The sequence below is a fragment of the Aquila chrysaetos genome, chromosome 22 (assembly GCF_900496995.4).
Source record: "Aquila chrysaetos chrysaetos chromosome 22, bAquChr1.4, whole genome shotgun sequence".
NCBI lineage: Eukaryota > Metazoa > Chordata > Aves > Accipitriformes > Accipitridae > Aquila > Aquila chrysaetos.
In genome coordinates, this window is record NC_044025.1 from 15,769,077 (window position 1) to 15,792,839 (window position 23,763).

Genomic DNA, 23,763 nt, shown 5'->3' on the forward strand with positions numbered 1-23,763 from the left:
TTTTCTCTCTGCCTCCCCGCAGGTACAAGGACGGGAAGCTAATTCCCAAGCAATCTCAATCTTCAATGCAGATCAAGGATGTGTCGGAGCAGCACGCTGGAACATACACTCTGGTTCTGCGGAACAGGCTGGCGGGGCTGGAGAAGCACATCAGCCTCCAGTTGATCGTCAATGGTAAGGGAGGAGGCCAGGGCTGGGGCCGGGGGGAGAGAGCTAAGCCCATGGCCCCAGCCTTTGGGCTGCTCCGAGACCAAGTCCCCATTGCTGTCCTAAAGCAGTTGGTATCAATATCGTCTCCTCCCCCATTGCTGAGGGATGCTCTGGTTACAGTGGGGCTGGTTCCCTGTGGCCTGGGCAATATGGCACAGTTTTCTTCCTGGCTCCATCACTCTGGGCAGGATATGTCCTTGTTCAGGGCCATTTCCCAGCTGCAGTTGGAGATGCTGCTGAGGGTGACCCTGACGGATGCGAACTTGAGCACAGGGTGGCTGCAACTCACATGGAGCCTGGAGCTGAAGCAGTTCCTCTGGGTTTGAAGCTCCCAACGAGTTTTCCCCTGGCAGGAGCTGGTCCCTGTTGTGCAGGAACCAGGTGCCAGCACAAAAAGTGCTGGAAGGGCAACTGCTGCTTGGAGATTTGTCTCCAGCAGGCTCTGTAGCCTTGTGCTGGGGGCTGCTAGACAGTGCTTTGAGCCCTGCAGCATCCAGACATCACACTTGGCAGAGGAAGGAGAAATTACATCACTTGAATCTGCCTAAGTATAACCTGCTCTGCCTTGCAGGCCTGAGCTCCCCAGGAGCTGCCCTGAGAGCCATAGTGCTTTAGTGCCCAGTCTCTCTCTAGATGGGCCTGGGGAGGGCTGTGCCTGGCCTGGGGATGCAGCAGCTGAGCCTGCGGCCACTCACACTGTCACTCTGATCCTTGCAGTTCCTCCACGCATCCATGAGAAGGAAGCCTCTTCCCCGAGCATCTACTCCAGGAGGAGCCCCCAGGCCCTCACCTGTACAGTCTATGGCATCCCAGCACCAGAGATGATCCAATGGCAGTGGAGGCCGTGGATGCCCTGTCGGATGTTCTCCCGACGCAGCCTGTAAGTGCCATTTCTTCCAACACCTGTATCTTACCGGGCCACCAGCGTGACATTATGGGCTACTTGGGCACTGTGGCTGCATCCCAGATCCTGTCTCATTTTTGCTCTCCCAGCCATAACATTGCAAGAGGAGGACAGCACCAACTGATAGCTCAGAGCACCATACTTCTTCCACTCACCCTGTAAAGAGGCAGAGTGGAGCCCACCAGAGACACTTGTGCTCCACATGGGAGTTTTGCCCAGCCTGACTGGCCCCAGACACCAAGTGCTTCCACAGATTCCCCTGCATCCTTGGTCATCTGCATCTGGCAGGGGATGCCCAGCCACACCTCACAGCACCTGCAATAAAACTACTGACCACTGTGCTAATGGGGAAACTGAGGCAGACTGCAGGAGCAATTGTCACAGCCCCTTGGTGAGACCCTGAGACAGCAGCTGGGGCTCACCCCATTCCTGCCCTAAGGTCCCTGTGTTTTTTTGGTCTTTCGTCTTCTGCTGGGTAATGATGGAAGCAGAGGGGAGCAGAGCTGCTGTGTGCGGGAAAGAGTTGCTGAATCCAGGGGAAGCACCAGATCACTGCCAGCTGCTGGGGTGGTTTGCCTGGAGGGTGTTTGTGCAGGCAGCGCCAATAGGTAGGCAGGAAGGGTGCGTGTCCACTGCCTGTGCCCTGGGAAGCTGGGGCAGCACCAGGCAGGGCTGCAGTGGCATTTTTTAGCAGCAACCTCACAGGAAGAAGGAAAAGGGATGCTGGGGAGTTGTAGCCAGAGCAGTCAGGGTGGAGGACATGGGGGTGCCTGGAGGAAGCCAGGTCCCGCAGCCCTGTGCAGGCTGTTGCCGAGCCAGGGACACCAGAAAGCTCTCCATCGCATGCAAGTGCACTGTGGCCCTGTCAGGAAGCAGAGGCCCATGAATTATAAGCACTGTCTCCCAAGGCCACCATATTTCTGCCTAGCATAGCTCCAGAGGATGCAGGAGGCTTCTTTTGAGCTTCCTGTTGTTTACAGAGTTCGCTGACGTGCTCGCCCCACTGAGCGCTCTGCCCCGCGCTGCCAGCACGCACCCTCGCCACTGCTTTTGGGTGCTCAGCTCCCCCCTGCTTCCCTGTCACTGTAAGCCCTCTCCCGCCGCACCTCCCACCCTGGATTTTGGGCAGATCCTCCCATCTCCCTGCCCCACCTGCATTTCAGAAGCAGCCTGCAAGTTGCAGCATCCTGGGTCCCTGACAGATTAGGGCTCTTCTGCCCCCTTGCCTGCCTTTGCCCCAAAAAGGTGCTACCATGCCCCTGTGAGATACCAGCAGCATCTCTACTTGGGATGTTTCCCTCCTGATTTTTGTGGAATCAGGGGCAGCAGGTGCACCCTTGGGTAGTGCACCCTTGCATGCTGCACCCTCTGCTCTCCAGGCCAGCACCCAGCCGGACTGTGACATCCCTGACTCACAGTTCCAGCAGGGGTTTAAGGCCTTATTGCTCAGCAAAGTGGCATCAAGAACTGCCCCGGACACACGTGAATAGATTTCACTCCAGCCTTTCTCCACCCCTAGCAGGGAAGGATGAGACCACAGGTCTGAGAGTGAAGATGCTGCCTGGGACACCAGTATCCATCCCCTGCCTCAATTTTCATAGCTACAGATAATGTTTGCCTCACTAGTGATTGCAGAGCACTCTTATAAAGCACATTAAAACTATGTAACCAAGAGACCCAGGAAATTTTGCAGTCAGAGGACAGGGGCATCAGTTCTCAGACGCAAAGCTATTTTTGCTGCCTTCTTCCCAGCTGAACCTTTCTCCATCTCTCTCCTCTTTCTCCTGCTCCTCCCTGGCTGCCGGATTAGCAATAGCAGGCACCGGGCAGCAAGGCGACATCAGCGGGACCGGATGCCTGAATGCAAGGACTGGAAAGATGTGTCGCAGCAGGATGCGGTGAACCCCATCGAGAGCATTGACACCTGGGTGGAGTTCGTGGAGGGGCGGAACAAGGTGAGGCTGTAGCCCCAAGCCTGTCCCGGAGTGGGGAGCTGGAGGCAGGCACCCTCGGAGGGGTCCTTTGTGATCAGCCAGCAAAAGTGGCCTGGAAATAAGCGTGGCAGAGCCAGATTTGGGGAGGGCTTCACACCTCTGCTTCTGAAGTAAATCATCAGTGGCTGTTCCCAGCCCTGGGGCTCCACAGTACCAGGCAGACCCAGGGCGAGGGAGAGCTGTCATCTTTGAGAAATTACCCTGTGTGCAGAGAGGCTCCTGCTGGGGCTGACTGCGCAGGAGGGTTTACACTGGTTGCTGTTGAATGCAGGGCACCCAGCTAGGGAAGGCATGGGAGACGTTTGCTGTGGGGGCTCCCGTGGCCACTTCCGAGTACTCTTGGATGAGCTGTTCTGGGAGAGCCAAACCCTGCAGAGCAGCCTGGGCAGCTGGGAAGGGACAGCAGGAGTCACAGACTGACCAGGAAATCTCTGGCCTCAGGAACGTGCATGCGTGTGGTGGGACATTTCATCCAGCTGTCCCCATCCCGGTGGGGTGAGGGAGGTATGGAGATGCTGGCGTCCATCCACTGCATGTTTGTGAGTGAGAGCACGTGTGCCCCACAGAGCCCACTTCTCCATCACAGTGTTTCCTCTCTGGAAGGAACATCTCTCCCTCATTGCAGCGTGTGACCTGCAAACACCCGACACCACTTGCTGCTTGTTTCTTTCTGTCTCTCTGGTAGCTGCAAGTGTCAGGTCTGCACCATGACGGGATTCCTGTTCCTGCTGGTGTCGGGCACCAGCCGCTCGCAGAGGGATGCAGAACAAACAAATGGGCCCCTGTTTCCGAAAGTCACTTCCTGTTTTCCTACACACCTCCAAAGGCACTTCCCGTCCCCTGGCCTGGCCGGGAGTTCATCGCTCTGCCAGAAGGGTGGCAGGGGCAGATGCTGCTCCTCCCAGAGCAGCTGAAAGGAGAGGCAGGGATTGGTGTCCCCTGGGGAGACAAGCAGGAGTGATGGGAGCTCCTGGGTGAGAAGCCTTTGTGTCCCTCTCTAGATGTGACTCTTGTCTTCGTCCCTTTTGATCTTTCCCTTTTTTCCTCATTCTCTTCCTCCTATTCCTGAGCTGTCTTTCTCATTCCATCTATTTGGGTGTAACTGTCCTGGAGGTCCAGCTTAGGTTGTGCAGCCCAGGGACATGCAAGAGCTCTGGGAAAAGACAGTTCTTCCACTTGCAGTGGGATGCTATGTCCTCAAATCTGCTTTCTCTCCCTCTCCTTCTCCTTTCTGCCTGTCTTCTCTTACCATCCCCCTCTGTTTTTTATTCTGTCCGGAAAGGCCAGCCATGCACTGCAGACAGCAGAATGATGTAAAATCCAGAAACACCAACTCAAACGTAACAATGCAGTTTAGAAGGAAAATCCCCAAGAAACAGGAAAGGCAGCACACAGAAGTGCCAGCAACAGGGTCACTTCAGCTATATTGAATAACCCCAAGAAACGGAAACGGCAATGCACAAAAGTACTAGTAATAAGGTCACTTCAGCTGTATTGACTACGCTGAATGAATTACTATTTCTTCTGATTAACACAAACTAATACATTGCCACTTAGAGCGGAAATGTTTCCCAAAGTCTATGGGATGAATAGTAAAGGCAAAGTAGTTTCCCTGTAGGAAGGCAATTTTTTTGCGTTTTAAACATTGTCTCATTAGAGGGATTTTTGCATGTGATTATCTTGTCATTTAAACTAGGAGGGTGGAGAAACCTGTGCTTCAAACTGCAGATCTCCTCTAAGGGGAGTGCTTGTAACACTTTTGGCATCTCACATGTGTGCAGTGTGAGCTGGGAGGAGGAGAGCAGCCTTACTCCCCAGCTGCCTTTCCTGGTTTATTTGGAGGCAGCATCTCCTGGGTCTGCGCTCCCAGGACAGCAGCCTGGCTGTTTGCCCAATCTTGGTCATGTCTTGCTGGAAGGAGTGAGGAGGAGGAAGCTTTTTAGGACCATGTCTGTGTACACTTGGAATTTAAAGGGAGAAGATGACAGCTCTTCCTGAAGTGGTGAGAGCTGGGATGCTTTCACAGGCTTGATTTCCCCTTATGGATAAAAGGAGTGCTTGCAGGTCTGTAAGTACCTGTAAACTTCACTGAACTCTGTGGGACAGTAAACAATCACTTCATTGCAGAGCACTCAGAGAATCAAAGCCTTGGTGTCCTTTCCCTTTCTCCCCACTGTTACAAAGCCTGGCAGGAGCTTAGCCATCCCCTCAGCCCTGCCTCATGTTCATGCCCCCCTTGCTGGGCACAGGCCTGTCCCTGTGGTGACCCAAGAGGCTTAGCAAGAAGTTTGCTACCACGGAGAGGCATCTATGCTGGCTGCGCTCCATAAAAAGGAGCAGAGATCAGGAATAAAAACATGTTGCTGTTGCTAGAGCCAGCAGATGAGGCTTGAAATACACAAAGGGCTATTGAATAAGGGGCTATTTTTGCATAACCCTTTCCCAGGTACAGCTGCTGCCTGGAGCCAGGCTTGCTGTGTGCTTTGCTGTCTGCCAGAGAGCAGCACCGATCCTACTTCTCTTCCCTCTTGCTCTTCCTAACTCCTCATGCTCTCTTCCCCCATCAGACAGTCAGCAAACTGGCCATCCAGGAGGCCAACGTCTCAGTCATGTACAAGTGTATCGCCTCTAATAAAGTGGGTCGAGACGAGCGGCTGATCTACTTCTACGTGACCAGTGAGTACTGCGGACATCCCCTCCACCTGCATCAGCCAAGCTCTCTGCTTGAAATAGGCAGGTCCCTAGACCTGCCGGGTCCTGTCATTCACAGCACCTTGAAACAGTGACTGGAATGCCAGCAGGAAAGCAGGGCTACCCCAGAGCTCTGCTGAGTGGCAAAAGCCTGGAGCCCTGGCAGCAGATAGCGCAGGCAGAGTTTGGCAGGCAGATCTGGGGTTGAGCCGGCGCTGCCTGTGCCTAGATCCTGGAGCAGCCCTGACAGGTCCTGGGGCTGGGGAGGTCCTGCTGGCTCAGGCCCAGGCAGCTCCCTGGGCTGGGGATGTGCCTGGTCCAAGAGCATCCTCTAGTGGCACTGCCCAAGCCGCTCCCAGGCAGGGTCCTGCTGGCCCGAGCCCCCCGGCAGGGTCCCCACGGGATTTTGGTGCTGGGAGGAAGCTGAGAGCCCAGCAGTGTGGGCTGGAGTCGTGGTTCATATGGGGATTCATAAGTTTCTTACCAGCGGTACTCCGTGCTGGCAGGAGTCTGTCCCTGCCTGCTGGGGACAGGGAGCCTGGCAAGGGTACAGCACAGGCTTATCTTCTTGCCTCTCTGGACAGATCCCAGAAGCCTGGGCTCATGGGTAGTACCTGTGCTGTCAGAGCCACCAGCTTTTGTGGAGGCAGATGAACCTCTGCAATCGCTGCTCCAGTAACGCTCTGCATGTGCAGTTGCCCAGCCTGGCTGTGTAACTGCTTGCACTTGTAAAAGCAGGCGTGTGTGCAATCCAGAATGCTGCAGCTGAGCTGAGAGCAGTAACAGCTTAATTCAGACCTCCTAGACTTGTTTCGCTTGTGACCCCATCTTAATTTGACCCTGGGACTTCAGCATATCCCTTAGCACTCGCTGGGCTTAAGCTGTTGGTTGCTAGCAGTTTGCATGGCACAGTTCTGCTCTAGATTGGCTGAGGACAGTGGGGTCTCAGAGAGCTGAGCCCAAGGAGACAATTTCATTGTGTCTGGCAGCTCAGCCATGAAAACTCATTCACATGTTCATTTCCTTCCTGAAAGCCATTCCAGATGGGTTCGAGATTGAGTCCCAGCCCTCAGAAGAGCCCATAGAGGGGCAGGACCTACAGCTGAGCTGCAATGCAGATAACTACACTTATGAGAACCTGCAGTGGTATCGGCTGAACCTCTCCAAGCTCCACGACGAGGAGGGCAACCCTCTCGTGCTGGACTGCAAGAATGTCCACCACTATGCCACCAAGATGCAGGGGGAGCTGCGCTTCCAGCCTGATTCCAACGATGCGACCTTGCTGCTCACCATCCCCAACATCTCCCTGGGCGAGGAGGGAGACTACGTGTGTGAGGTGCAGAACAGGAAGACCCGGGAGAAGCACTGCCACAAGAAATACATCTCTGTGCAGGGTGAGGGTCCACAGGGCAGGCGGGAGTGACAGAGGAGAGCTGGTGCTCTTGCTGCCATCAGCTTCCCATTCCATCCCCAGGGGAAGCCACGCAAGCAAGCTAAACTCAAGGTGGCAAAGGCAGGGCACCTGGGTTCTCAAGACACCCTTCAGCAGGGGTCAGAGACCCAAAGCCCCCCAGGAACACAGATATTCTTTTGATCAATCAGTTTCCCGTTTTCCCCTCCTCCTCTTTGTGCTGCTCCTCCAGCCCTGGAGATCCCCCGCCTCAAGCAGAACCTGACAGACATTTGGGTGAACATCAGCGACTCCATAGAGATGCGCTGTAAGGTGGACGGCAACCACGTTCCTGAAATCAGCTGGTACAAAGACGAGAAACTGGTGGAAGAAGTGTCAGGTACAGTGGGGTGGGGGTGAATCAGAGGCAGGGCATCATGTCCGGCAGCTGGAGAGCTGAACACTGATGGGTTCTGGGAGTTGCTGTGCCCAGGTAAAGGCACCCGTTCTCTGAATTGGCTGAACTCTGGTTTTAATCATGTTCTATCCCAGTTTGATGCAGTCTTACTGGCCAAGTCTGTGCCCTAGGCCCTGGCTCAGCACTGTCTGTGCATGGGCGTATTCAGCTGGAGAGCAGAGAGAGATAAACCATTCATCTTCTTACTCTCAGCCCAGTGCCTGGCATCTTTGCTCAGGCAGGGACCAGCCCAGATCCCATGGAAGGAACATGGAAACGATCCAGGCACATTGCAGAGGGAAAGGAACAGGTCCTGGAGCTGAAGCAGAGCTTGACACACCAGCTGGACTGCCTAGGCACCATTCCCATCCAGCATTGTCTGCAGGGATTTTGTCCCATCCATACACTGCCTGGGGAAGGCCCCTCCAGGGTATTTCTGGGGTCATCAGTCCCCAGAAGAGAGCCTTGACCAGCTGATGCAATTTCATTCTGCCATCTAAAATGAACCAGCCAAAAAATAGGAGCCTTATTTCAAGCCTGAATGAGTCCAGTATACTAATCCCACCTTCCTGTGAGTGACCACCACAACCCTCTGTGCTTTACAGGGATTGACCTGGCAGACTTCAACCAGAGGCTGAGCATTCAGAGGGTGAGGGAGGAGGATGCTGGGCTCTACCTGTGCAGTGTCTGCAATGCTAAGGGCTGTGTGAACTCCTCGGCCAGCGTTTCTGTGGAAGGTACCAGCAGCCACGACACCCCTGGGGATGAAGGGGTGGTGTAGGAGTGTGGCCAAGGTCCCATGCCTCTTCCCTGTGACAGCAGGCAGCAGGAGGCAGTGAAAGCCCCTAGGCCTTGCTTCTGGCATGGTGCTCTCACAGGAGGATCTGTAGTCCAGAGCATGTTTAGCTCAGGCAAACACCTCCCCTGTCTCCCCACATCCTGAAGCAGGCCACAAGAGATGGCTTAGCTGGGGCACAGAATGGGAATCTCTGAAACTACGGTTTCCCTCCTGCCCCACAGGCTCTGATGACAGGACCAATGTGGAGATTGTCATCCTGATTGGGACTGGGGTTATCGCTGTTTTCTTCTGGATCCTCCTTATCCTCATCTTCTGTAACATCAAAAGGGTAAGTGACTGTCTCTGTCCCAGGGAAAGGGAGGTTGCTTGGGGCAACACCATTGCTGTGATGTGGGGCTCTATGACAGCATCTGCTAAAAGGAGGTCATTGAGTGATGTTTGAAGCGCTCTCACTACCAAGGACAGGGTGCATAAGGGCTGTGGTAAAGGAGGTGACAGGGAATGGCCTTTGCCAGGGGGAAGCAGGTCCCCTCTGGGAGTCAGCACCCAGTGTAGGGAGGGCATCTCCTCACCCTTTGTGTTGACTGATTCCTGCAGCCTGCCCATGCTGACATCAAGACGGGCTACCTCTCCATCATCATGGACCCTGGTGAGGTGCCCTTGGAGGAGCAGTGCGAGTACCTGCCCTATGATTCCAGCAAGTGGGAGTTCCCACGAGACCGCCTGCGCCTAGGTGAGCCAGACTCCCTCCCTGCCACTGCACGCTGCAGCCAGGGCTTCCCACCAGCCCTTCAAACTCACCCTCCAGGTTTCTTACACACTTCTATGTATTTAATGCCTTCGCTCTGCCTCAGGATTCCCATCTTCTTCCCCAGACTGTCCCTAAAGCCCAGCTGTGCCTGGGAAATCTCTTTGGGTCTGAGTATGGACAGGTCTGAGCCAACTGTAAGCCCAGACTCTCCCAGTGTACCCACATAGGCATCACTGAGACTGGAAGATCTCTGGGCATGCTTTAAAGCACATCCCCATATTCTCCAAGCAGCAATCTGGACAGAACAGCCCAGTCCACAGCAGGTACCCCAAGTTCAGGAGCAAGACTGCATCCATTATCCTCCTCATGCTGAGACACCCACCTGCAGTCTCTTCCCTCTGTCTCTGAGAGTTAAAAGGGCTGCAGACTACCTTTGAGGCACAGAGCAGTGACATTAGCCCTGTCTGCTCTGCTGCGAGGTGTCACATTTACCTTTCCCACATGCCTTGCTTGAGGGCAACAAACAGCTCCTCACTTCTGCAGGGCCATTTCCTTCCTCTGCTTTGTCCATGCCAGCTCTGTCTCAGTTCCTCCCACCATCCTTTCTCTTATTCTCACCAACAGAGCAAGCAGCCACCTGGGAAGGGCACATGTTCCGCTCCTTCCTTTTCCTTTATGATGTTTTTTCTTTCTTCTTCCCATGGTTTCCTGTTGGGTTTTTTGTTTTTTTCATTCCATTCTGCCTGTGCTGCACCTGCCTTCCTTCACACTGCCTCTCTCCTTGCCCATAGGTAAAGTTCTGGGTCACGGTGCCTTTGGGAAGGTGGTGGAAGCATCAGCGTTTGGAATCAATAAAAGTAACAGCTGTGAGACCGTAGCAGTCAAAATGCTGAAAGGTATGTGGACAGTGAAGCAGAATATGCAGTCTGTGTGGACAGCAAAGAATGAGGCATCTGCCAGGGAATGTCCACCCTGTAAATGCCTGTCTTTTGCATAAGGCATTTGTTAGGGCCCTGGAAAATGTTTTCTCTCCCACAAGCACTCCTGGTTGCTTCTGCTTGAGCCCGCCCTGAACTAGGGGAGAGGAGCTGGAGCCAGCCTTTTAATTTATGGCTTCTTGGCCTCAACACAGTTGATCCTCTTGGCCTCCCCTCATGGATGCTTTAGCCCATTCAGCTGCACTGGGAGGCGAGTGGCAGAGCAGACAGCAGGAACTTGGGGAACTCAGCTTTCAAGGAAATTCAGCTGTCTGCAAATGCAAAGAATGAAAACTGTCTCAAAGGATGAACAAGAATCCAGAGCCCCTCTTTGGCAGGTCACTCAAGGAAATGTTGCTCCCAGTTGCCTTCTTCCAAATGTGCCTGTATTTTGTGTTTATGGGCCAGGTTCAGAGCTAGGTAAGGAAGCAGGTTGCAGCTCTTACCCAGCTCTGAGGGCTAGATTGGCTTTGCACCCAAAGCCTGGTCAATCCAGAGTGAGATTTTAAGCTTTTATAGCCACTCTTTCAAACAGGTATCCAGAACATTATTCTGTAATTTGGCACCCAACAAAATACTGAGGCAGTCTCTGGCCAGCAGTAACCTGTATGTGGAAACTGAGTCAGGGCTCATCTCAGCAGCACTTAATCATTGCAAGCATACAGATGATCTGCACAGCAATTGCAGAGAGAAGCCGGCCATGCAAGGTTGCTTTACAGTCCTTTGAGGCGTGGCTCTCACCTCGCCCATCAGCTGCAGTTCAAGAGGATGCTTCTGTCTCTCAGACTAAATTTACAAACTCCCAAGTAAGGCAAAATGCATATGGGGAAGCAGAGAAGTCTGAAAAAGGCACACAAAACCAGAGAACAAACCCTGAGGGTAAAACAGAGGATCAAGAGTTTGTGCGAATTAGGCACTCAGAGAAAATGCGGTACAGAGAGCTGGCAGGGGCACAACACCGTGTTTGCTATTGGAGAGGAATCATAAAAAGATATTCTGGGTTTGAGCTGAGACAGCTTCTATCTTCAGTCATGATCAAAAGACTCAAATGCCTTTTGTTTCTAATTTTCCTTCAAATTGTTTTATGGCTTGTTATCTCTGTTTGGAGGCCAAAAGGGCAGAGATTCAAATGTGTATGTAAGTCTCAAGTGATCTTTTTCCCTGCACAACTATCACAAGGAAAAATGCGCTGGGCACAGTTTGTGTTGTCCTTTGCTCTGGGTTCCTGTGCCTGCAGGGAGCACCCTACATGTTACAGCAGGGATCCTGGGAGCTCCAGACAAGGCTCTGACATTTCGTATGGAAACATGCAATAACAAAATGTACTAAGACTTTGGGGTCACAGTCTCCTCAGCAAGACTCACATTAACACTCTGCTAAGAGAAGGGTGGTGAGAGGGAGTGACAAGCTATGAGGAGGCATCATGACATGGTCTGTGTGTTTCCAGAGGGAGCTACTGCAAGCGAGCACAAGGCACTGATGTCAGAGCTGAAGATCCTCATTCACATCGGGAATCACCTCAACGTGGTGAATTTGCTGGGTGCCTGTACCAAACCCAATGGTAAATATCCCAGGGCAGCAGGCTGTGCCTGCTCCCAGAGATCAGTGCTCGTCCCCTGTGTCCTTTCTGCTGGCCACGTGTGTGACCACAGGGACTGTGGGGATGTTATCGGTGTGTCTGTGTGCACTTAGGGCAGGTGCCACAGCTCAGCAGGGCTGCACGTAACATGAGCTGGGGCAAATTCTGACCATCCCAAGCCCTTACCTCTTCCCCTGACCTTTGGTGTCTCCTCACCAGGTCCACTCATGGTTATTGTTGAGTTCTGCAAGTATGGAAACCTCTCCAACTATCTGCGGACCAAGCGGGAAGGATTCAGTCCTTACAGGGTAAGTAGCTTCCTTTGCCCCTAGGAACCTGTCCCATGTTTAGGGAAGGAAGACGTGTAGCCTGAAACATGATCTGACAGTGGGACAAAGACACCCTGTGTCTAGCAACAGATCAACTTTACACAGTGATCTTGGTTCATGTGCCCATCGGGGAAGTAATTTCTTTCTGCAATGGAAGATAGGTGCTTCCAGGCCAGAATTACAGTCTGAGAACAGAAAAAGACTGTGCAGCTCATGGGTGCAGGGGTTACAGTGTGTGTTGCCTGCTGAGGTTTTTGTTTTGGTCTCCTTGCCAGGAGAAGTCTCCCAGGCTGCGTATTCAGGTCCAGTCCATTGTGGAGGCAGTGAGAGCAGACAGGAGGAGCCGTTCTGGGACTAGCGACAGCGCTATCTTCAACCGCTTTCTGATGCACAAGAGCCAGACAGCGCAGCCGATCCAGGAAGGTAATACTCCAGCCTTTGTAGCGGCTCCTCACCTGGCCCACCAAAGAAATGCCAGACTTGGCTAGCTTGGGGAATGGGTAGGGCATGACAGTGGGGAGCTGGGACCCAGCCTTGGAGCTGATCACTCCACTGTTGCATGTCAATTCCCTGAACAGGGCTATTACAGTCATCTGTTGTCTCTTGTAATAGGCTCTCAAAACCCAGGAGGGAGATTAAATACCTTTGGATTTTTTTAGCCTAAAGAAAGGACAATTGAGGGAGATCTCAGTGGGTCCTCCCTAGGACAGGAATGATGAGCTGACTTTCAAAGTCCCTCCAGCCCTGTTCCCCACAACTCTGACTGATGTGTGCTGGAGGCTGGACTCATTCTCCTCATACTTGAGCGGGTTCCTGCCATGTGCTTTCTGCCACCTAAGCAGAAAATCCTAGAGGGGAGCTGGTTACTCCAGTCAGCACTGAGGACTAGCTGTATCTCACCAAGGGGCTGGTTGTATCCCACAGTCCTGGAAAGAGGCAAGGATGACAAAAGACCGCTAACTGTCTAATCATTTTCTTGTACTCCTGGACAGTGGATGACTTGTGGCAAAGTCCCTTGACAATGGAAGACCTGATCTGCTACAGCTTCCAAGTGGCACGTGGCATGGAGTTCCTGGCATCCCGAAAGGTGGGTTCACCCTTTCCTTCACTCCCCTCTTCTTTTGTGCATGCCTGACCAGAGAAGGCCTGCCTACAGCCACTTTACAGGTGACACAGAGAGAGATTCAGTGATCTGCCTGACTTCTCAGGAAGTCTGAGGTAGCCTTCTGTACACACAGATGGGAAATTAGTCCTCTTGCATTTCATCCTCTCCTTAACCATCTCCTTTTGAAATTTTTATCTTTAGCTCCTTCCCACTTCCCCTATTACAGCTCAGGTTTGCAAGGGGAGGGGGATGCTCTGTACTTTCTGGTAGTGGTTACTGTCCCTCTGATTTTGCCCCTTCCTCTTTATGTGCCTTCAGTGTATCCACAGAGACCTGGCGGCTCGCAATATCCTGCTGTCAGAGAACAACGTGGTAAAGATCTGTGACTTCGGCCTGGCACGGGACATCTACAAAGACCCTGACTATGTCAGGAAAGGCAGTGTGAGTGCCATCTTCTCAAACCTTATACAGATTAGGCCCCCTTGAGCTGTTCATATTCTACTCTGGGGATGGAATAAACTGAGGAAAAGATGAAAAAGGAGGAGTGGAACCACTTGTGTGGCCGGGATGCAGAACCATTGGCCCAATGATGTATGTGCTATCCTCCTCCTCCACCAGCAGACCTCTGTCTCCTTCCTTCTGCCCCTCAGCCTGTTGTTAACTTAGTCTTCTTTCTTTATACTCTTTACTCCCCCTTTCAGTGTCTTCATCCCTCCCTCTGGCCTAACCAAACCTCCATTCCTCCATGGAGAGAGGAGCAGGGCTATCGGCTCTGGTTTCCTTTCATTCCTTTCATCCTGTTGCTACAAGAAGGGCTGTGCTGGACATGTCCCTAACTCAATACTTGTGCCTTGCCTCTCCCTCCTGCAGGCCCGTCTCCCACTGAAGTGGATGGCTCCAGAGAGCATCTTTGACAAGGTCTATACTACCCAGAGTGATGTCTGGTCCTTTGGGGTCCTCCTCTGGGAAATCTTCTCGCTAGGTGAGTGCTAATGAGGGTGTTGGGAAGAGATGTCGATGTAGGCAAAAAAAATATGGAGGCCATATCCACCCATGAACAGAGTGATGGGGAGACAGGCATGCAGAGGTGGCCTCCAACTCACTGAGGCAGAGGAGCCTGTCTCAGGCAGCACGGAGGACATGGGCTGTTTATGAGAAGTGACCACATCGCCCAGTGTTTGGGGAGGAAGGGCAGTCTCAGAAGGACTGGTTTCTGATGGCACATTTCATGTTCTCACCCCTCTTTGAACCTCCTTTAGGGGCATCTCCGTACCCTGGAGTCCAGATCAACGAGGAGTTCTGCCAGAGGCTCAAAGACGGTACCAGGATGAGAGCCCCAGAGTACGCCACAGCAGAAATGTGAGTCAGAAACCTCACAGATCCCAGCATTGGTCAGAGCAAAGCCCTCTGTGGGATGGTAGAAACTTCCCAGATCCCAGCATATGGCAGGACAGGCCCCTGTGTGGGATGCAAAGACCTTTCAGCCAGCATGGGGGACAAGCCAACACATCCTTCACGCCAGGCCACTGCCTGGAGGGCAAAACAGATGGGTTTGAATCAGGGCTATCTAAGTACCCTCGCATACCCACACTGGGATGGGTCTGTAGGTGGGCAATGTGCTTTCCTGCTCCAAAGGGTATCAGAGGTGTCCGAATTAGCTCCTTTTGCACTGTTATATTCAGTGCATAATGAACCAATCCCCCTTCCAGCAGGTCCACGTGGCCAATGTGCTGGGGGGTGCTGAGCTTTCCTTCACGGTGCAGGTACATGCTGTCCCAGTGGGCACCACATGGGTAGGAGCTGCTGAGTGCAGTAGGAGGGGGTTTCTGTGGCATAAAACCAGCATCTCTTCTTGGCAGTTATCGTATAATGCTGAGCTGCTGGCACGGCGATCCCAAGGAGAGACCAACTTTCTCTGACCTGGTGGAGATACTGGGAAACCTTCTTCAGGAAAATGTCCAGCAGGTGAAGACCTCTCTGTGTCCCTGCTCAGCTCCAGACAGCTCTCTCTTTTTGCACTGCTAGCTCCCTCACTGTGCCCTCCTCTGACTCCTTGGCCAACGTAATACCTTTGCATAGGCCAAGGGATAACACAGGGTTTCCTGGACATGTTTCCCAGAGCTACTGGAGAGCTCATTTCTGCAATAGCCCTCTAGCTGCATCCTAATATAGCTCCACTCTTTGCAGGGTGGGTGCCCTCTCAGTCGTCATTCCAGTATTTCCATCCTAATACCCAGATGATTATTTGAAATTTTTCAGCTGAGTCAAGGCCCTGGCACTCCTGCCTCCCACACGCCTGCATAATGAACACCAGGACTTCATCACAGTTTCTGAAACTCTATCCTTAGATCTAAATGTCAGGGCCATGTGAACCAAACAACTGTTCCATTACAGCAGTCAGATATACAAATTTCTATGAAACTATTACTAATCACTGCCATGCAGTAACTCACCAGGACTTTTAACTATGATGAGTGTGCAGCTCTGATTTTAATATTTTCTTGATGTTCCATTTCGTAAGATGATAGCTAAATGCTTAAATATGAGTACTGTCTCATCCCAACATCCCTAATTTTAACCTTTGAGCACTAGATCCCAGCACAGGCATGACTAAGCCGCAATGATGTGCCCCCAGAGCACACTGCTCTGCCCATGTAGGCTAGAGAACTGTAGGTGCCATAGGACTGGGTTGTTTTCCTGCTCACACACACCTACCTGCACCTGCAACATTCACAGCTGCTTAACGCAGAGGGCACAGAAATCTCCAGCCAGATATTTTGTCCCAGAGAAACAAAAGACATGAATCAGAAATTTTCCTCCCCAACTCTGACAGCTTCTTCTTGTAAAGCCCTTTCTTGTGGGAAAGCCCTCCCCTTCTTGTAAGGTCACTCACTCTTCTTCCTACCAGGAAGGGAAGGATTACATCCCGCTGAACGACTCTCACAGCTCAGAAGATGATGGTTTCTCCCAGGTGCCTTCCTCTGCCCAGCAAAACTCAGATGAAGAGGACTTTGACATGAGGATACGCTGTCACAGCCTAGCAGCAAGGTGAATCCCCTCTGAAAAGGGCAGAGAGCACCCAGTAAGCAGCCAGCAGCCTGAGCTGTAAGGGAGCCTGAGACATACGGGGAGAACCCTGTAGCAAGATGCTGAAAAAATCCCAGGTGATCAGGTGTGATCCAAGCATTTACGCCATAACATCTTGCTTATAAAAGCAAAATCACTTTCCTTTGCTGATGAGAAAGAGCCCTTGATGTGTAAGCCTATGACATTCCTTCTCCTGCCTCCAGCTACATGTCCCACTAAAGGCATTGTGGCCCATCGGGTAGATGAGGAGAGAAGGTGTCAGCTGAGTCTCTGCCCTTCTGCTAGTGCAGGAGCTTCATCCTGTCTGTTCCTAACTAACCCAAACAATTAGGCCTAAGCTTCTTGTCTCCTGGGAGCTGTGATAGTGTGATGCCTGGGATCTAGATAACATTACTGTACTTATCCAAACCCCAGAGGTAATCAGGGCCTGATGCAATCAGGAAGTCTGGGTGCTCCCCACTGCAAAAGTAGTATGGGTTTAAGAGGCCTAAGGTGATGCCATTCCCCTCCCAAAATCCACCATTTGGGTCATCTGCCTCCCTGCATACTTTGGTTGCAGGGAGAGGAGGTTGGGTTCAGGTTCTGTTTATTCAGGGCATTGACTCTGTTGGTTTTTACTGAATACAGTATGCTTCTGTCAGCAGATACTACAACTGTGTCTCGTTCCCTGGTTGTTTGACGGGAGGAAATCAGATCAGGTGTCCATCCAGGATAAAGACATTTGAAGAGTTTCCCATGACACATACAATGTACAAGGCACACCCGGTGAGTAGCACCTGAATGGGGTAGAGCAGGGGGCAAAAAAATGTTCAGCTGTTTCCTGACACCTTTGCTGTTAAGATCATGGAAGGAAGATCACTCCTATCTAATGTCAGTCTGTCTGTGTCATTCCTGTTCAGTCCGTCCAGTCCTATGCACATTCATTTCTCCTCCTGGCACATAGGGGTTTCTCTACAGCACAGCTTGTACTGTCTGAGTGTGAAATAGGGAGGTTAGATCTACAAGCAAGGACTATAAAGGACCTCAGTGAAGAGCCTGCTCTTCACCCTTCTCAAATCTGTAAAGGTGGCCTGGTTAAGCATGCTGAAATCCAGCCAGGACTGGGTAAATCCAGAGTGCTTGTCTGTACCTCCCCTATCTTGACCCACATGGCAGTGTGCAGTAGGAGCCCTCCTGGCCTCTCCAAACTGGGCTGGTAGTTCTATAGTGGCAAAACTTAAGTCATCTCCTTAGTCTTAGAGGAAAATCTCACCTCTCACAGATTTGATGGTAATACATCTTCCAGGTAGGGAGCACTCTTTTTTTTCCCCTCAAAAGTGGTACTGAACTGCACACACAAATCCTACCTTTGTACGTACTGCTTTTAAGAAAGCACCTAAGAAAATCAGTTCCAGCAAGACCGTAGAGCATGCTGATAAAGTGCCCCTACTCCTTTTTTCCCATCACAGATACACATGATCTCATCTCCTGAATGATTCCTCCTCCCTTCCCACTCTGATCAGTCGACAGGGATGTTACTGATAACTCCTGTTGCTTCCTTCCAGGACAATCAGACAGACAGTGGGATGGTTCTGGCATCTGAGGAATTTGAGAGGATAGAAAACCGACACAGAAAAGAAGGTGGATTCAGGTACTCCTTAAGTCTAGCCACTCAGACCTCCCTGCTGCCAAATGCAGTGAGACCAGGAGGCAGCTCTTGGTGTCTCCTCGTAGGGTATACCTCTTTGGGGCTCTCAGCAGCAGCAGGGCTGTGGGCCCTGAGCCAGATAAGTCCATGCACACATTAATGAGAGGCAAAATGCACAAAGAACAGACCTGCCTGCTGCTTCCTAGGATTTAAAAATATGAACTGTGCCCATTCAATGAGAATGTGTCCATTAAGATAATGAGGCACAGTGGAGTGATGGTGTTAATAAGACTTTCTATGCTTATTGACATTTTCTGGTGAAATATGTCAGGGCTTGTTCAAGCAGTGGCAGGTGGGATGGATGGAAACTATGTGGCTGCCACCTCCCTCTCCCAGCCCTGACCCATGTGGTACAGGGCCCCGATGTGGCATTGCAGGGATGGTACAGGCCTTAGGACTTCCCGCGTGCTGGTACTGAGCCTGGCAGGTTGAGCTGGCACTTTCGATGCTGAGGATGTTATGGATGGTTATGTACTTGCACCAGGCTTGGAAACTGGGCGAGAACCTGTCCAGCTCATCTCTGCTTGGTGCTGGAGCAGCCTGGGACCTTGTCTCCATGACAGTGTGTTGAGTGAGCCTTGTCAGCTCATGTGTAGACAAGGCCAGTCCCAAGCCTCTTCCTCACCTCCTCTGCCTCCCAACATGAGATCAGACTCGTCATTGTCTTTTCCCTTAGCCATAGCCCTGTGGTCTCTCTGCTGTTGTATCAGACTGTCTCCTGCTTCTTGTCCTTGTCCTCTTTTCCTTAAGGCACGTTCCTGTTGTCTCCTACAACATGGGCTACCGGGTGTCCCGTCTCCTGGAAACCACTGCCCTTAAACCTCTCCTTGAATGTGTCCCTGCCCTCGCTCTTGTGACTTCTTGCCAGTCACCTGGTATTGGCAGGTGCTGAGATGGGATTGCTGATTTCCTCCCACATCTTCGTCATCTTCCTTCATTTCCTTTCCCCCATCCTGGCTGTTGGTTTGTATCAGTTTCTGTTACTCCTGCCAGGTCTAGGACCAATTGAGGCAATGTCTCTTGTCTCTCCCTGCTCATTGGGGTCCCAACCCTTCCCTGGGCTTCCCAAAGGTATCTAGAAGAGCTGAAATAACTCTGTCACTGGGTTATGTGCAGATTTTTCACAAAACATGCAGGCTGTGCTTAGGTTTAGAACAAGGCCTGGTGTTGTGCTTTGAAATGGAGGCGTAGGTCCGTTCCTGACCCTGCCTCTGCCCCGTGCATTAGCAGATGGTGTTTCCTGAAGCTGGGATCTCTCTAAGCAGGACAGAGGCTTTCCAGGAGTGCTCAGTTTGATCTTCTGTGTCTCTCTCCCTCACAGCAGTAAAGGGCCCAGCCGAACTGCGGAGCTGCCAGGGGAACAGTCGGACCTGCGGGGCAGATGTCGGCCATCATATGGGTCCCAAGTCGGAGGCCAGACTTTTTACAACAGTGAATATGGGGAGCTGTCAGAACACTCTGAGGATGGCAGCTGCACCCCACCTGGAGAGGGGGCCAGTCCCCCCACTCTCCACGCTTCCTTCTTCTCTGAGCAGTACTAATGGCATCAGGCCCTGGAGGCGCCTGCCGAGGCAACCCTCTCACCCTCAAGGCACGTCATCAGGGTCACTCAGAGCTTCTCCTTCAACCTATGCCCAACCCCAGCAGGGAACCTACCCCGAACGGATGGGGAACACTAATGTCCTTGGAACCACAGCACGATGGCCCACGCTGTACCTCCAGCTGCCGCTTCCCCGTGCCAGGACTGGAAGGAGCACCTCGCTGATTCCTCACGTTTCTTTTCTTCCTGCGGCTCAGACAGATGCATTCTGCCGGCGAGTGGGTGCCTGTGTTCAGCACTATAGCACCTTCTGCCTAGCATCCAGCCTCCACTCAGATCAGCTTCCCATTCAGAAAGCCCATTTCAGGTCAGATATAAATAGACCTGTCTTAGTCTCAAGTTTCTTCCTGGTGTGCAGTCTGAATGTTTTTCCTTGGATTGCTTCCTCCTCCTCTCCTCATGATGTCAGCTGCTGAGCTGTGGAGCAGAATCAAAGGGAATAAATCCCTAGTGGTATTAGGAGCAAGAGCAGGATGCTTAAAAGAGGTGTACGGAGACATCCTGAGGGATCTTTGTAAATGTTCGTGCACACTTCATTCCAGGTAGGTGCCAGCCTCTCCATCTCCTCTGCAAGCAAGACCCACATCCCTCTCATCTCTGCTGGGGGAAAACCTGTCAATCTGCCTTATCACCAGGATTACTTTAGCCATCTCAACACAGCTAGTGCTGAGTAAGTCAGCAGCTGATGGCTACAGTCCTCCCAGTGAGATAAACAGCAACTATTTTTGCAGGCCCTGTGAAAAACAGGGTTTTATATGATCTGTGCTGGGAGCTGGTTACTCACAGGTCTGCTGCTCTTGCCTTCCCCTTCTCCCAGAGCAGTGCTGAGATCATCTGTTGCTCGAGTGAGAAATTAAAGCAAAGCTGTGTTAATTTCAGCTGGCTTCTAAACATAGAGTGAAAATGGGTTGTTTGCTGGGAGGAAAAGGATCAAAGTGGTAGGGAGTGAAATGTTTATTTTCAAGTTGCTGCAAGGGTTTTGGAAACAATGGAAGGAACAGAGCTCCAGCAATGAGGTGCCCTGGGTTGCATCCCCTTGTGTGTTGGCATCACTGAGCACATGGAGGGCGGCACCTGGCCAGGGCTCAAGCCCCAGTTCTCCTGGATGGACTGTTCTGCACGATGACGTTTCCTCTCTGCCCAATGGGCTCCTCTCCAGTTTCTGTTGCAGAGCTGCCAGCACAGTGTACCTATCTCTGGAGGATTGAGGAACATTTATTTGCTAAGGAAACATCCCATCACTTGGGCCTTTTGTTTCTAAAAGGTACCACGTGAATTCAGAGCTCTGGGGAACCTCCGCAGCCCCTCTCTACAGATTTCTGCGCTGCTGCCTCACCACGTCCCACCTACTTCTTTCCATCCTGCTCACAATCCGAGAGCTCAGCCACAGAGCACAGTTACGTCACCACCAGAGGAGTCTGGGTGAAGAGGCTCATCTGAACAGCTTGTCATCATCTCTTCTCCCACATGCCCATCCGTGGCTGGCAGAGCTCCTTGCACCAGGGCATCTTAGCACCGGAGAGTTTCTGCTTGCGGGCCACACCTCTGTGCACAGAGCCAAGGGTTTGGTTTGGACTCTTTAAATTGTGTTTCCTGTCAGACGTACTGCTTTCCCAAACTGTATTTCTTTTCCAGCAGAGGGTTTTATGCGTTTCCTGACGTGAGCCTGTGAGTCCTTACGGATGACTTTCCCAAGTCTTAATTATAGTTCTCCGCACAAGTGTAATGGGGAGATTTATTTAGCACATGGGAAATGCATGCCTGTCAATCAGATTCTCTAAGCCTGTGCAGAGCGCTTAATGTTCCCCTCCCTTTTCGCGTCAGCAGGATGACATGGCTGTGATTTCCATGGCAAAAAGAGGCACAAAGCCGGACCAGCTTGAGCCAAACTGGCTCAGGATGTGGAATTGGAAACTGCATGTGACAATGAATTCCCTGAATTCTACTGGTGTCCCCTGAAGTTGCCAGGAATTTAAACATCTTTAAGTAATTGTTATGACTCAGTAAGAATCCTCTGGCAGGAGATGCTGGAGAGCCAGGCCAAGGAAGTAGGACAGCCAACGGAGTGTAGGCCAGACCAAATTCTCCTGCCCTTATCTTGCCCTGGTTTTTGAACTGGTGGTTCCCTGACAGAAGGAAGGCTGCATGTGCCCCGTGCTGCTGGAGGTCTCCACCAGCATTCACATGGGAGGAAGGTGACAGACGGCTGAGTTAAATTCAGGCTGCTTGCTGGGTGACATACATCCAAAGGACCCAGGCTCTCTTGTTTCCAGTGCTTCACAAACAGTTCTCTGCCTGGAAACACAGCCCCATCTGAGACAGGGCCCCAGAAAGAGAAATAATAGTTGAAAAACAAAATTCCAAAGTAGCTGCAAGTCCTTGTCCTTATGTGAGGGACAGAAACATACTAGCAAAGCCCGACACTTTCAGGGCCCGGGCAGGATTCCTCAGCAGAAAGAGGACAGAGGCATCTGAGTGCCCTGGCTGGCTGTCAGCACTCCCAACCAGCCAGGACAGCTGCACTTTGTCTCTAAGGTTCAGCTGTAAATTGCCCACAAGCATCCTTGTGGAGAAGGGTTACTTCATTAGAGCCATTGTTAAGATCCCCTGCTTCACTCTGGGGAAAGCACTGGTGTGGCACCTGGTTTTTGAACATTACAATCATTCGACTCCACAGAAGTTTATTTTCTCTCTTTTGCACCATCTTGATGGGGAGGTGGAATCAGATCCTATTGTATCTGCATCAACAGCATTGCATGAACAATGCAGCCATGATACGAGCAAATGCTGGCTCCTCTTCAGACACTCCTGCTGCTGAAGAACAATTGTAGTGTGGGATATTGAAGTGCTGTTGAGACAATCGTACTTTTGCTGTCTTAAAGGTGTACTAAAATTAGAGTGTACAAGCCTGATACCGTTCCCCACACTTTTGCGTTATTTCTGGCATTTTTTTCTTTACAGTCTCCAGATAAGCGTGAGCATGAAATGAAGCTGGTCTGTTTTGGTTTTAAGATGTGAGGCAACAGTGTTGTCTGTCTTTCCACAGCAACAAAGGAGTATTTCAACTTTTTAAACCCAGGGTTCAATAATTGTGCCTGCTCCGTTCACAATGCACTCTGTTTTGTTTGGGCTTTTTACTGGAACTCAACATTGAAGCTAAGCTATTTATCATCATCCTCCTTTAAAATGACTGTTCCCAGTCTACGTGCAGTCTCATTTTTCCTTACAAAGTGTTGGTGTTGAGAGGACATTCCTCCCTCACGAAAACAGAGCGTTGAGTCCCCTACTTGCAAATACATGTGTGTCTTTGAAGAAAAACCTGTGTATCAAGTAACACTTCATTTATATTGCAATATTTTAGCCTGGTACCTGTTGTTGCTACAGCAGCATTCAATGTTTCAGTGGGCTGCCTTTGAAGCAAGTAGGTTACAACATGGGTTATGTGCGAGTACAGAAGTGTGGTCTGTGTGTGTGAGCGTGTGTTTTGTGGGTGCGTGTGTGGGTGTTTGCATGTGAGAAGTTTTCCTACCAGTCAGCGTATGTGAGTGTTTATAACTCACGTTGAGTCTTGTCTCTGGAAGTTCACGGTTATGTATCAAACCAGTTAGAACACTGCTTTCTTTCCTCTCCTCCTATAGTACTTGTTATCCTTTGTCATTAAGAGTTTTGTTGTAATATCTAAATGTGAAAACGAATAAAGTCATAACTGGCAGCGGCTCTTTGCTTCCTGGAGGCCACCGCTGCCGCTGCAGCACTCCCGGCTCCCCACGCAGCACCGGGCAGCCCGACCCTGGCCTAAGCAATTAGCACATTTTGGTTTTATTATTTTTACTTTTGTGTCGCTTTGCATTTCCCCGCATCCTCTAGGAAACAGCTGGCCTTTGTGACATTTCCATCCAGGATGAAACTCGGTCTTTTCTCATGATGGAGGCGGATATGCTTTGGTGAAGCTTGCTGACAGGAGCCGGCGACCCACCGCCCAGCGCTTCGCCCCGCTGCCATCTCCCACAGACCCGCCACCCTTCCTCGCCGCCTCGTCCCCGGAGTCTGGGACACCCCCCCCCCCCGGCCCCTCCTGCCCTCCTTCACCACACAGCGCCGGGAGGGACCGACGGCGGCGGACACCCGTCCCCCCCGGACACCCCCGTCTCCTCAGCGCCCGGAGCCCGGTCCCCAGGCGCCGTGGCGAGCCCCTCAGCGGGT

General features: G+C 51.7%; 1 protein-coding gene across 2 annotated transcripts in view; it reads left to right on the forward strand.

Moving 5' to 3' along the window:
- Window positions 1–23,272, forward strand: part of FLT4 (fms related receptor tyrosine kinase 4) — a 60,576-nt gene extending 37,304 nt beyond the window's left edge. Inside the window, exons 9-30 of one of the 2 annotated variants that reach the window (XM_029998265.2) lie at window positions 23–174; window positions 928–1,090; window positions 2,925–3,069; window positions 5,676–5,784; window positions 6,834–7,193; window positions 7,443–7,589; window positions 8,252–8,383; window positions 8,667–8,773; window positions 9,043–9,178; window positions 9,988–10,092; window positions 11,621–11,734; window positions 11,972–12,060; window positions 12,357–12,504; window positions 13,074–13,168; window positions 13,505–13,627; window positions 14,057–14,168; window positions 14,446–14,545; window positions 15,046–15,151; window positions 16,095–16,234; window positions 16,918–17,038; window positions 17,818–17,903; window positions 19,282–23,272. In XM_029998265.2, the coding sequence (XP_029854125.1) occupies window positions 23–174; window positions 928–1,090; window positions 2,925–3,069; window positions 5,676–5,784; window positions 6,834–7,193; window positions 7,443–7,589; window positions 8,252–8,383; window positions 8,667–8,773; window positions 9,043–9,178; window positions 9,988–10,092; window positions 11,621–11,734; window positions 11,972–12,060; window positions 12,357–12,504; window positions 13,074–13,168; window positions 13,505–13,627; window positions 14,057–14,168; window positions 14,446–14,545; window positions 15,046–15,151; window positions 16,095–16,234; window positions 16,918–17,038; window positions 17,818–17,903; window positions 19,282–19,501 (3,010 nt within the window). In that variant the 3' untranslated portion in view covers window positions 19,502–23,272. The remainder of the gene's footprint in view (window positions 1–22; window positions 175–927; window positions 1,091–2,924; window positions 3,070–5,675; window positions 5,785–6,833; window positions 7,194–7,442; window positions 7,590–8,251; window positions 8,384–8,666; window positions 8,774–9,042; window positions 9,179–9,987; window positions 10,093–11,620; window positions 11,735–11,971; window positions 12,061–12,356; window positions 12,505–13,073; window positions 13,169–13,504; window positions 13,628–14,056; window positions 14,169–14,445; window positions 14,546–15,045; window positions 15,152–16,094; window positions 16,235–16,917; window positions 17,039–17,817; window positions 17,904–19,281) is intronic. The other variant, XM_029998266.2, reaches the window with a different exon arrangement.
- The last annotated feature ends 491 nt before the right edge of the window (window positions 23,273–23,763 follow it).